Below are 14,429 nucleotides of genomic sequence, written 5' to 3' on the forward strand. Positions count from 1 at the left end.
GAAGAGAAGAGACAGAGAGAGAAGAGAAGAGACAGAGAGAGAAGAGACAGAGAGAGGTGGTGGTTTAGGGGCAAGACAGAGAGAGAAGAGATTCAGTTTTCTTACTGTTATCAGTCCATTTGTTTTTTCCCTCCTACGCTGCTCAAAGGCTGCTCTTGATGTACAGGTCCTTTGGAGATTGTGGTGCCTGTGTAATTGTTTCATTCCAAACTGGATATGTGCAATTATCATGCAAGTATAATTACACAGGAGCTGCAAATTTCTTGGCACTGCTCAATTAAAATGGTAATTCTGATATAGCTGGTTTTGTATATTCCATCTGTGTTGCCTGGATTTACCAGGTGACTACTGCAGCCATTTCAGGTTAGCAGTATCCTTTTTCAGTCTAAGAAATGTCTCGTGTTAAAATCAGATGAATGAAGTTAAATTTCAATTGTCCATTCTTATCTTGATCGTAACAATACTTACTTGTCTTTTATAACTAACTTCCACTTCTGAAGTTCCTCAGCAACATATCAAATAGATATATTGCAATGTGTAAATAAAGGATGTTCCTCAAATATAGACCTTCAGGTTTAGTGTTTAACAAACACTCATATAGGAAGATGGGGACGGTTAAAATAACTTGGTAGAAAGTGGACCACAAGATTGGGATAAAGAAATGAATTCATAAAAAAAAAGAGAATTCATTAAGTGCAACAACATAAACCAACTGCAAAGGATTGGGGTCTTTGTGGACAGGAACAACGAGTAATTGATCAACCAGGAAATGATGGATACACCGCACAGTTTTCTTATTTTGATAAGCAGCCAGTAACTGGTGACGGGGACCTCATCGAGACACTGAGTTGCTATTCTGTGAGCTGCAAATGGTTGAGTCAGGACAATTAAACACAGGCAGTTTGGTTCTTATTTGGGCTCCCTGATATAGTGCTGGAAGCAAAATGCTGCCTTGGTGCCATCAGGTGGCTATTTTTGGTAGTGCAAGATGTTCCACAATAAATTGTTAAAATGCTAATATGTTAGCATATCACAGCAATAGATTTAAGGGGCAAGTGGGCCTTTTATTGTGCCATTTACAGGTGGTAGGTCGGACTTATCACAGTTAACTATATTCCATGGACTGAATTCTATAGGGGTGAATCAGTGAGAAAGATGGGGTACTGCTCACCACCCTCACCGACTGACACTCAAAGCACAGCCCCCACCCCAACCAAAATAACATGCTGAAGGTGGCCTTATGCAGGTGACGGTTGGACTTTCCATACCTCAGTCGGACAAAGTCCTACTGTCAAGAGCTACTGGCCAATCTGACTGCAGAACCCAGTATTTGGTACTGCTGGGACTGCAAGGAGACCCTAGAAAGAAGAACAACGGATCTCAGACTATGGTATGTCATGGACTTTTAGGGCCTGGAAAGGATCAGCGAGTGAAAGGAAGGAAAATGTCATGATGGGCGACCCTAATTTCCATAAAGCACCAACCAAAATGATGGAATCCCCTTTCCATACGTGTTTTGTAGATTTATTTTTTAAAAAAAAAAGAGCCTTTCAAATTTTGTGCCAACCATTTTATAACATGGCTAGCTTACTATTTGTGTCAATTGATGCTTCACTACTGTAACAATGTGGGCAATTCTTCACTTTTAATTCACAGAATCATATAGCACAGAGTACAGAATAATTGTCTGAATCTGCCAGTGTTATCTTTCTGAAAGAGATGTACAATTCTGTTGCTCACTCAAAAAGCTCTTTAAAAATGTTCTTTTTCCATATCACTTTTGAAAGGTTTTTTGCATTCTTCTTCCAACACTACTTTGGGTATGATATATCAGCAGAGAAATTGGTTCATGCTGGCCAATTTATGTTTATCGACATTTATATAATCAATGTGATGAATAGAGACTTTGAAGCGACTCTTGGATAGGCACATGGAGGATAGTAAAATGTAGGGTATGCAGGGTAGTTTGATCTTAGTAGGATAATAGGTTGGCACAACATAGTGGGCCGAAGGGCCTGTACTGTGCTGTACTGTTCTATGTTCTAAAATGAAGCAGATAGTGTGCATAATACCCCCGATGTAAATCAATTAGACCAAGAGTGTATTTCAAGAAATTGCCTTCCCAGACCATGCCCTTCCGTCCACTAATTTTGCAAAGGAGAAATTTCAGCTGAAACATTTGAAACAAGAAACATGAAAGGAATCACTCGTTAAATGATGGAAAAGAGTGAGCAAACTGAAGGACACAAAAAGGGACAAGAGGGGAAAGTTGAAAAGGTAGGAACAGGATGAAACTTTAGCACCAAAAAAAGTCCATGGCAATTCAGGTCCTTCAGGCATCTTCAGTCATACAGTCATAACAGCATAGAAATAGACCCTTCGGTCCAACTCATCCATGCTGACCAGTTATCCCAAACTGAACTATTCACCCTCTGCCCCTTGGAAATAAATTCCTTTCTCAGTCCTCTTGGACCCCAAAACTCCCCTCTTCAGATTTCTACTCCATACTTATGAAACTCCAGAGAATACGTAACAAAGTTTCTGGTCCCAAAACTGCCAATTCTCCTAATTCTTAGACTCTCTGCCAGTACCTGCAGGTTTAAGGATCCCTTACTCAAGCTCTTTTTCCACAGTTTACAGTATTTATATATATCCTTGTATTCCCAGACTTCAATATCACCTTTGCAAATAGTGCTAACCACCTGAACTGTGTAAAAATCAAGAATGTATTCCCAGTACTCTCACATCCCAAAAGCACACCTAATTGTGCTAAGTCAATGTTCTTGGTAGTACTTACGAAATCAGACTTTTATAGGACAAAAAGTGGCTTGTCGCAGTAAGCTTATGCAAACATTCAAAATCAGTGAGTCGCATTTTTCCACACTTAACATTTGCTGTCTTTCCAACATGTACACAATTCCCTTTTATGATGGATTCTTCCTACTAAACATTTCAGGTAGTACATTCCACATCTCAATAACCACCTACATTTATTTGAAAAAAAACTTCCAGCTTCTGTGATGAAGCATTCATGATTTATATATATTACTTCTGTGAAGGGTTTTGAAAACATCTCGATCAGACAGACATTCCAGATCAGAAACTAAATCTAAATATGCAACAGAAAGCAGGAAAGCCCATTGCGTATCAACGAAAAATTATTTATCCTGAGGTTGTTTACAACAGGTGAGTGAAACCATAAAAGCCACTAGTTTATCCGCAGTTCAAAACAATGAAAGGCTAATCTTTGGCCTGGAGACTGGTGGTTTTAGGGCAGTTTGAAAGAAGCCTGACTGGGACCAGAAGGAAGTAAATTCTGTCTGAGGTGCTTTTCAGTGCAGTAAAATCAATAAGTTACTTCAGTAGAAAAATACAACTTGTGCAACTCCCAGACAGAAGTGTTTTTGGTCAGAAACCTGCAAGCTATTGGAAACTGAGAAAGTCTACGCTTTGAATTTTGAGTATTTAAGCAAAAATACTCCACAGTTCATAGGACAGAAACTAACTAGATATTTTCAGATATTTCTAAACTGTGTTTATTTTCTAGACAGCTTGGTTTGCTTTGGTTTCATCTTTTGTGTAAAATAGTTTCATTCGGATATTTAAGAAACTCTGCGGCCTGGTGACCATGTTTCTGTAATGACTATCCTGCTAATCAAAAATAAAATTCATTGAAAAGAGGCCTGATCAGTTCCCATCCACCACCACCCTCCTTCACATGGCTGGGCTCTTTCTCACTTTGAACAATTTTTGTTTTAACATGCCTCACTTTCTCCAGGTCAAAGGTCTGGCTATGAGTAACTACATGGATCCCAGATTATATTTTTTCTCTTTGTGGGGTATGTGGAACATTACTTATTCCAATGCTACCTCAACAACTTCTTCTGACACATCGCTGACGTTTCTTCCTCTTGTCAGGAATAACTATTCAGTTTTTCTTCCTATTCCCATTCTTCTCTCACCTTTACCTGGTGCATCTCCAACCCCTTCCTTCCCTTCCTTCTTTGACCTTTGATTTCTGGGGATAGCCTGTCCACCAATATCCACCACAAATCCACCAACTCCCAGTTACCTTGACTATATCTCCTCACAACCTTCAGTATTCCATTCTACAACTGAGTTGTACAACTTCAGAGCATGACCTCTGTCCTCTACTTCTCTTACATCACCCTCCCTGCTTCACCCCACACACTTCAGCTGTTTCTTTAATGACTTGATTCTCAGCAGGGTTCACCCATTTTCTCTTTTCCACTCCTATTATTTACATACTTTTAACACCTCTATCACTACCACTAACACTCCCTTTGCCTTTTGTTCTAGGGACCTTCACAGTATGTTTCACTTATGCTTTCTCACACTTGGTATACAGCATTAAAACTTCAATTTTCAGACTCTTTTCAGTCCATAAGAAGAATTAAATCAAGCGACAATTATTAACTATTTCTTTCTCCACAGATGCTGCTACACCTGCAGAGTTTCTCCAGCAATTTGTGTTTTTACTTCATATTTCCAAAATCTGCAATATTTTGCTTTCATTATATAAGGGACACAATTCCAAGGTGAGTACAGGAATAGAGGGCTGTGGGTGTATATGTGCACAAATAGTCTTAATGGCTCTGAGGTGAAGCCCAGTGCGAACTTGTCAATGCCATCTGCCTATTTTTTTCTCTTTCTTTGCTTTAGATGGACTGTGATGCTGAACTTCTAACTTTATTTTTCTATTTTATACCTAAGATTTTGTACCTAGGCACCTTTGTACCTAAGATGGTTTCAGAACTGTCAGTAAGTGACAAAAAAACCAAATTCTAATTCTAAATCATTGAACGTGGCAAGACAGTTGGAGAAGGTAGTTAATAAAGCATACAGCGTCCTCAACTTTATTAATAGGGACATTTTGTATAAGAGCAAGGAGGTGATGCTGAACTCAAAATACAAATGAAGTATTATATATAGTTCTCTACATATGATCTATCAAGCTGGGTTTCATTCTTGGAACTGATTTATCCAGTAGTAACATCAGCTTGGATCACAACAATTCTTTTGCTGATAATCTTAAATGTATGTCCACAAATTGCAACTCATCATGTAGACCAAGCTTTTCATGATTTGTTCTTATGTAAACCTCTCAAAAGTTGACTACTTGTGTTACTTGGCAGAGCGTCACTGTTCTTACAAGATCTCGTTCTTACTATGAAAATGATTTGTAAAATATGTTATGCTATAATATGCATTTCCTATATCACATATTCTTAGTGTGACAACTGATAACAATTAAAACAATGCCTGTTTGTATTAATTTTACGATTGACAGAAGACATTTTCAAATTAGCATTAAACTTGTATTCATCTATCAAAATTCTAGAATAGCAACTTCATGCTATATATAGAATATGTCTTACTGAGTCATCCCACCATTAAGGCTATGGTATAAATTTTATTTCCATCCCAACTTCTTTCTTTCTAACTTTTAGCCTTTCCTTTTTGGTATTTCCTCATCACTACTTACCTCATCCAATTATTTTGACAGCAAAAAAAAAAAAAAACTCAAGCTATTCCTATCCTACTCCTAACATTTATGTTGCTCATTTCCACCAGATATCCATGTTACCCACTTACTGCACCACACCTCGTGCTTTCTTTACCATGTGACAGGATTCAGATTACTAGTCTCTAAACCAGTGCAGATCTCAGTTCATTATCCTTCACCAGCAATTAGAAAGTTTGCAGTGGAGTCTCAGTATTTAATGAATATTTTCATCAAATTGAACCAATTCATTTTAACTTAAATGTAAATATACTTTCAAATGTTACCAATGAAATTTCTGTTGAAACTTTAACTGCAATTCTTGATAAGGTTCAATCTTTCAGTTACAAACAAATGTTTAATACTACCCTTTGATTTTGCACAATGTAATAAAGAAGTCAGGAAATATTGCATTTAAACACGGCTTATTAAAAATTGCCTCAAATTCAATTCACTGCTTGTTAACAAAACCATTTCCAAGTAACAAAACTTCACTGTCAAATCAGAAATAAATTATTTTGTTAGTTGGTGAAGGATCCAAACTAACCATTACTTTTCCTTCTAACTTCACTGAAGCTGCACTCACAAAACCACTTACTGCCTCTCTACTTTTCTCATTACCCATTTCAAGTCCGCGGCCACACAATACATGTTACATGGCTCCCTCAATACTCATTACAACTACTCCCACTATCCTAGCTCAAATTATTAATTATGATCTTCATGATTACTTACTTCCATCTCAGCAAATTCTTGGTTACTCTCCACCACAGACCAAAAACTCTCCATCCTTCAACTATTTACTACTCCTCCCTATTACTCTACACAATTCCCTTTCAACTTTATACTTCCCACTGATTACTCACTGGCAATCAGCATATATTTTAATTTTTCATTGTTATCAGAACGCAACCATTTCCTTATGAAGCATGCATCAGCCTGATGTTGCACCTGTGGATGTTCAGGACATGAGCTGAATGCTTTAGGTCCTGGACAGAAATCAAATGTGCCAGTTGTCTCTCGACTGCAATTTATCAAGTGGTTTTGGATCTGGTTGAAAATGGTTAATGGGTTAGTCTTAGTCTGTCAAACCACTTCTAAAACAGAAAGCTGCCTTTCAAATTTTGGCTTACAGCAAAGAACAGTTTTGGAGCATACTTGGAGGAGTAGCTGCATTTATTCGAAAATTCTGCATTCAGAATGGATTTTAACTTTTGGGTGGATGACTAACAGAAAGTGCCAGCTGACAAATGTTCCATTCGTGAAGAGGCAGCTGCGACATTGACCCGCCAATCCTTCAGTCTCATTTGAATCTGACTGTTGAGCCATTAATGCCCAAAACGTCTTCCTGGAACAGATCACTAACTTTAAGTTACAGGAACCTAACTAAAAGTATGACAAAAGAATTAAATAATTATAAACACAGTTGTGCAATATCTGATAAATCAAGATCAAAAGCATCTGAAAAAATTCCAAATTCTTCCCAATAATGTGGTTAAAAAATAATTATTTTATCACCATGAGAATAGCTGTCTAATGGGTTACTTATTCCATCTAGTTCAAACATGGTTCACTGAAATGTTATGTTGTTAAAATTCTTACAACAGCAAGCCATAAAAATATTAGGCTGGAAACGATTTAGTGCCAAAAGTATACTGTCTTTAAAAAGAATTGTGTATTTTCATGGAGTCAGGGAGCTCCCACTGACCTTTAAAAATGATGGTATTAGTACCTGGATGTGGAGCCTTCATCCTCACTTCAGACACATTAAATTTTTGATGCCACAGGGATGAGGCATGAATCACATAGGAAAAGCCAAACTCTTAGCTCCAACTTACCCAGCTCCTGAAATCAAAATAGGGTTTGTGGAATCTGGAATATTTCAACCCAGGAACAAAAGTTCAGGCCTCAGTAGTTAATAATCCATAACTCAGTTACCTTACTGTACTGGAATGACCTCCATTGGCTCTTTCCAGTGCTTAGCCCCACTCCATGCTATATCTCAATTCTCCATCCTCCTATCCCCACTCTACATCTTCTAGTCCTGGCTCCAGATTCATTTACAACCCTTCCCTTTTCCTTGGTCACACAAACTTCAGCTGCCTCTGGTCCTATTCTGTCACACTCCCTCCTAAACCTACTTCATTTCCATCAAGAGCAAACACTTAAACATTTGTATTTGGCCTGAGTGTTTTGCCACTCTTCATTTGTACCTCTACAACATGGCACCTTCTCTTCCATCTCCCACCATTATTAAGAACTTTGGAACATTCTTTAGAACAACACTAAGTACTATATACACATGACTAAGTGTAAAAATAGTACTTTGATAAATAAGAAAATTGGAACAATTAAATCAACGCAAACTTAAATGTGAATGCAAAAACAAAAACAAAAACCAAAATGCACACACCATGGAATTACTTAGACATAAGATTATCCACTACTTTACCTCTAATTTAGAGTCAAGGTCAGCATCTGATGCAACAACATGCTCATCTTCTTTCTTTCCAGTCACTTTAATGAATGTTTGCTTCGTCTTCCAGTATCTTTGTTGCATTTTGTTTACAACTGAACTGTCCTGGTTTCGGACATACCGACTATAAAGTTCTCGAGCATATCCACTGTTAAAAGGGAAACAACTTGGGTTACTTACCAGAACTAAATTCCATCATGCCATCGGGCTATCACATCAGTCTCTTCTGCTGGCCTGAAGAGACCATAAACTAACTGGATTTGCAGGCAACATGAACATTAAGTAAGTGCTGCTCAAATTGGTACAAGTTTTATATCTCAGATGCCAGAGTTGAATCCATATTTCTCTTGATATAAATGGCAAATTTTGTCGTAGGTATAGTGATATCCAAATAAGATGAAGATGCAACAAAATTTGGAATGTCAAATAGTATGAAGTACTGCAGAAGGCTTTAAAATGAAATATGCAGGTAAGGGAATGGACAGAGAAAAAAAAAAGGAAAATTTGTGAGGCAGTGCATTTGAAAAGAAAAACAGGACTGCAAATATATAATCAATGTAAAATCATCAAAGGATGTGGAGAAACAAAGAGACTCTGCATTCCAATCGCATGTTTTCTAGAAAGTGTGAGCACCATACAGAGAATCTTGTAGTATATCAAGTTTTAAGTACATAATGACAGGGATTACAAAGCAATCGAGAGTACTGTGGTGGGAACCCCATTTTAGAAAGGGCATTAAAAGCATAAAGTAGTATAGTACAGATTCTCTACGCTAATACCGGTACAGATAAATTTCACCGAAGCAAAGGCTGGAGATTTTTTTTTAAAATATGCAGTACTTTGATAAGGTGAACATGAAAGACTGTGATGAATTTAATGTAAATGATGTGAGTTCAGTCCACAATTTGAAAACTGGTCAGAAATCTGTAGCAAGTTTGAGAGGGTATATTGATCAGATTTGACAGACACTAGCCACCATTGGATGTTTCCCAGGATTCAGGATCACAGAGGTGGAAATCCTATCTGTCAAGAGCTACTGGTGGATTAGAGACCTACAGCTGTCCATTACTACCAACCACATCAGGACCTGTGACTGCTGCCAGTATTTCACCCGGGGACACCCAGGTAACAGATGAGTGAGAGCGAGACAAGGGTCATGAGATAGGGGTCACTGTGGGAGGTGTGCAGACAAAGAAAAGGGGTTGATTCCAGCAGTTACTTGCATGCCCAATTCTGGATCCTTCAATCAAGGCATAGGCTAATTTCCATCTCACCACCTGAGATTATCCTGCTGCTGGGACACTAGTGTTTGGCCAATCACAGCTTCCTGTTTCCCGCTGCAAATGGGCTGCATTAAATCCAGTCTTAGTTTGGTAGGTGATGGGAACAATAAGAGACACCCATGTTTACACTCATTTTACATCTCTTTCTGTACCATCTCCTTTGTGTTTTGTGCTGGGCCTCTGCCACTGTCAAAAGTATTTTAAAAATTTGTAATGCCTTTCAGTTCTGAACAAGTGTCATACAAGACTCAAAACATTAACTCTTTCTCTCTCCATTTCTGCTAGGCCTGTTTAGTTTCTCTAGCATTCTCTTTGTTTGTTTCAACAATAGACTGATCATCATACTGGGGTTGTAATCTAGTGGTCTGTTCAAACGACCCAGGGACAGATTCCCCCCAAGGCAATTTGTAATTTAAATTCAATTAATAAAATAAATCTAAAATTAAAAGGCATCCAACGAAACCACTGTATTGTTATAAAAATCCATTTGGTTCACTAATGATTTTTAGGAATGAAAATCTGCTGCTTCTGTTCAGCCTGGTCTACATGGACTCTGGACCCACAGCAATGAGTTTGTCACTTAGATGCACTTAGAAATGGCCTAGCAAGCCATTCAAGAGTGTTCATTAAAGAATTTAACTAGAGATCATTAGGCATCAAGCTAATCATCTGATATGACAAAGACACGATCCTGCATCATGATCACCAACATCAGGGGACTTGTACCAAAATTGGGGCAATTGTCACATACACTAGTCAATAAAGAGGTCAATACATTCTTAGTCTCAGAAACATTGCTTTTTTCAACGAATGCTCTCTGAACTTCTTCATCACCATCCATGGGTATCTTGTGTCCCAGCAGTAAGGAAGGCCCAGCAAAGTTCACATCATAGTCTTATACAATTTGGGGTGAAGTTGCCCCTGGATTCCCAAATATCGGCTCCCCAACCCATGAAGGTCAAATGAGGCAAGGAAAACTGGTCATTATTACCTGTCACCCTCCCTTGACTGATGAATCAGTACTCCTTTATGTTGGTTAACACACTTGGCTGCATATAGGTTTGTGATGCTAACACATGGGTTCAATACCTACACCAGCTGATGTTACCACATGGGGCTTTCTTTCTCAACCTCTCCCCTCGCCTGAGATGTGGTGACCCTCATGCTAAACCACCAATGAAAGAGCAACGCTATGGTCCTCTGGCGACTTTATCTTTATGTTGAACATCAATTGAAAGAAGCACTAAGGGTACAAAAAAAAACTCTGGGTGAAAACATATAATGTTAATCATCAGGTGTGGCTCAGTGGCAACACTGATGACTAAAGTTGTCCAAGTGCTAAAGGACATTAACCAATTTATTAGAAGGGGAGACTTCATGGACATTCCAAACCCTGACAATGGTGGAACCCAACACGAGTACAAAAAGGAAGGATGAAATATTTACATGATCTTCAACCAAAACTGCTGATCAGATAATTCATCTCAGCAACACTCCTGAGAGTCCCCCCGTTATAGATGCCAGTGTTTAGTCATTTCAGTTCACTCCAGGTTATATAAAATTAGCACAACATATACAGCAAACGCTATGAAGCCTGGCAACAGCGCTGAAGATGTGTGCCCGAAGGCTAGTCACACTGTTATAGCAGAGTTACAAAAGATAGCAGCATATATCTGACAATGTGGAAAACTACCCAGCTATGTCCTGTTCACAAAAAAGCTTCACAAAGTCAACTCAAACAGTTACTACTCCAGCTAGCTGATGTCCATGTATTCTGATGGCTAGTTTCCTTCCAGTCTGTATGAAATAATATTTGTGGCAGTAGTTTCATGGTATTTTGTAAACCACGTTCGTTCTGCATGTTGTGGGAATGAGGTCTTTAATCCTTGAGAGTGTTTGTCGTAGAGTGGCTGTGGGCTTGTGGGCCTGTGGGCCACCATGATTCCTAGGGGTGTTAGGAGTCTTATTGTTAGTTTCGATGTTCTTGATGTAGGGCAGTGTGGCCAGTATGTTAGGGCATACTGTGTCCTCCTGTTATTGTCTGCTTTGTAGGCATCTGTGGATGAAGTTGCAGAGATATCCGTTTAAAGCGAGGATCTTGTACAAGTGTTCTTCCTCTTTCCTGTGTAGTTCCGGAGTGTTGCAGTGTGTCCTGGCTCTTTTAAATAGTGTCAAATGCAGCTTTGTTTGTGGACATTGGGGTGGGTGCTGTGGAAATTGAGGATTTGGTCAGTGTGGGTTGCTTTTCTGTAGACTGACGTTTGGAACTCCCCGTTGGTCTTACGCTCAACTTTAAGATCCAAAAATGGAAATTGAGTGTTGTTTTCTTTTTTCCTTGTGAATTTAATCCCTGTGAATGTGCTGTTGATGAGGTGGTGGGTCTCTAATTTGTTGCGTGTAATGATGACAAATGATGTGTCATCTACGTACCGGATCCACAGTTTAGGTTGAATGCGGGGGAGGGTGGTGTGTTCTAGTCTTTGCATGACTGCTTCTGTGATGAGTCCTGAGATGGGTGATCCCATTGGTGTACCATTGATCTGTTTGTATATCTGACCATTAAAGACGAAGTGTGCAGTGAGGCACAGGTCTAACAATTTAAGTGTGTTGTCCTTGTTGATGGAGTTGCTAGTCTGCGTTGCTGCTTCCTCTAGTAATGTGGCCACTGTTTCTTTGGCTAGTGGGATGTCGATTGATATGAATAAAGCTGTGACGTCAAAGGAAACCATAATCTTGTCGTTGCTGATTTTTATGTTCTTGAGGGTAGTGAGGAAATCTTGGGTTGAGTGAATAGAATGGGGTGATCCGTCTACCGAATGTTTCAATCGCTGTTGCAGGTCCTTGGACAACATCGCCACCTGTTGGTAAGTGATTGTATCTGCAAGCAATGCCTGTGCTTTCTAAGCATCGTATGGTTTGGTCATAATGACAGTCATGCACCCTTTGTCTGCTGGTAGGATTATGATGTTCTTGCCTTTCTTGAGTTTATCTAGTGCTTTTCTCTCTGCTGTGTTCAGGTTGTCCCCTTTGTTCCTTCTGTGTAATGTGGGAATTATAGTTTGTTGGATAGCTTGTTGTGTTTTGTCTGTGAGTTTGTCTTTTAATGTATTCTCCAGAGCAGCCATGTTCTGTTCGCATCCTTGTGTTTATAGTTCAGTCCTCGTAATAGGACAGCTTTCTCAGTTTCTGTGAGTTGTCTGTTAGATAGGTTTCTTATCCATGTGTCTGGTTTGTAGTTGTCCTTGTTTTTGTGGTGGGATCAGTTTGGTGAGTTTCTCTTGTAGCTTGTGTCTCCTCCTAGTTTTGGTTTTGTGTTGATTGATGGTGATGGCTTGTTCTAGGATTGTAGTCCACTGCTGGTCCATAGAGGTTAGATACTGTGATTTTTGGCACATGATTTCTCGTTCGTACCTGTGGAGTCGTTTATGGGCATCATTAATCATTGCTCGTAGCATTCTGCGTCCGTTCTGTTCAGCTATTTTATATGCCGGTGGGTTGTTGAGTGGAGGTTTATATTTCATGCTGCGGGGCAGTACTTGGTTCCTGAGGCATTCGTGGAGGAAGTGAAGTTGTTCTCGGGTACAGCTCAGTCAGTTGGCAAAGGTTTCCCACTGTTTGGCAATTTTTAGCATGTTACCCCCATAGTTGTTTAAAGTTTTGGCAAAGATCTGCAGCTCAGCTTGTGGATGAGGTTGTTGACTTGCTCACCGAGCTGGCTTGTTTTTGTTCAGACGTTTTGTCACCATGCTAGGTGACATCTTCAGTGGAGCCCTCGATGAAGTAATGCTAAACTACTCCGCTTGAAATTTATACTGTCCGGCCTGTTATGGGGAGTACTGTCATTTCCAGTTTTGACTTGTATGGGTTTGTATATGGGGTCCAATTCTATATGTTTGTCGATTAAGTACGGGTGGAGAGCCATGCCTCTAGGAATTCCCGTGTGTGTCTATGTTTGGCTTGGGCTACTATGGACGCAAATGTAGCATAAAGGAAGATACCCATGGTTGTTCAAGATATTCATCTCTGTTCCAGGGTTTCACTGCAGGAGTTCCTCAAGCAAAATGCTAGGTCTAACTATTTTCAACTGCTTCATCAGTGAACTTTCCTTCAACAGAAGGTCAGAAGTATGGACGTTCACTGATAATTATGGACTGTTATAACTCCTCAGATAACGAAGCAGTCTATGACGAAAAGCTGCAAGTGTTGCACAACATTCAGTCTTAGGTTTATATATCATATGAATGTTGCATGCCACTTAATGTTCTAGGAATACTATCTCTAATAAGGGAGCAGATAACCATCTCATCTTAATATTCAATGGCATTACCATCTCCGAGTCCCAGCATCAATTTCCCAGGGCCACTATGACCTGAAACATAAGTGAACCAGTCCCGTAAATACTGTGACCACAAAAGCAGGTCAGAGACTAGGTAACACATAATGAGTAACTCACCTCTCAACAGTGCAAAGCCATTTCACCATCTACAAGGTACACATCAGGTGTATGATGGAATACTCTTCACGTTCTTAACTGAATACAGCTCAAACATCATTTAAGCAGCTTGACATCATCCAGGAAAAAAAAATAGCCTGCTTGACAGTTCTCCATCCACCATGTAAAAAATTCATTATCTCCAAAAGTACACAATGCTGCAGTGTGTACAATGCACCAGACACACTGCAGTAATTCATTCACCAAGACTCCTGTGATAGCACCTTCCAAACTCTCAGTGTCTACAGCCTGGAAGAACAATTGCAGCAGGCTCACGCGAATACTACAACCTGAAAATTTCCCTCCAAGTCACTTATCATCTACCTCATTGTCACCGGATAATATCCTGGAAATTCTGATCTGACAGCACTTAGAGTGCACTTACAACACACAGACTGCTGCAGTTCCAACAGGTTCCAACACCATACCTTCCAAAGGACAAAGGGTGGACAAAAATTAGTGTTATTGCTAGCAATGATCAGATCCTATTAATGAATTAAAAAAAGGGAAGGTGGCAGTAATAGCACATGATCTAGGGTGTACTATGATCAGCATAGATAGAGGATTAGTTAGTTCACAGCAAACAGACATAACTGGGGGTGTGTGTGTGTGTGTGTGTGTGTGTGTGTGTGTGTGTGTGTGTGTGTGTGTGTG

At 39.4% G+C, this 14,429-nt stretch overlaps 1 protein-coding gene across 11 annotated transcripts in view; it reads right to left on the reverse strand.

The window, feature by feature from the left end:
* The window catches only part of ica1 (islet cell autoantigen 1), a 128,079-nt gene that overhangs the window by 101,224 nt on the left and 12,426 nt on the right, over positions 1–14,429 (reverse strand). For 8 of the 11 annotated variants that reach the window (XM_048613735.1, XM_048613749.1, XM_048613756.1 and 5 more), the window contains exon 3: positions 7,977–8,148. The exons of the other annotated variants lie outside the window; for them this stretch is intronic. In XM_048613735.1, the coding sequence (XP_048469692.1) occupies positions 7,977–8,148 (172 nt within the window). The remainder of the gene's footprint in view (positions 1–7,976; positions 8,149–14,429) is intronic. 11 annotated transcript variants of the gene reach the window in all.

The sequence above is a fragment of the Rhincodon typus genome, chromosome 2 (genome assembly GCF_021869965.1).
Source record: "Rhincodon typus isolate 14 chromosome 2, sRhiTyp1.1, whole genome shotgun sequence".
NCBI lineage: Eukaryota > Metazoa > Chordata > Chondrichthyes > Orectolobiformes > Rhincodontidae > Rhincodon > Rhincodon typus.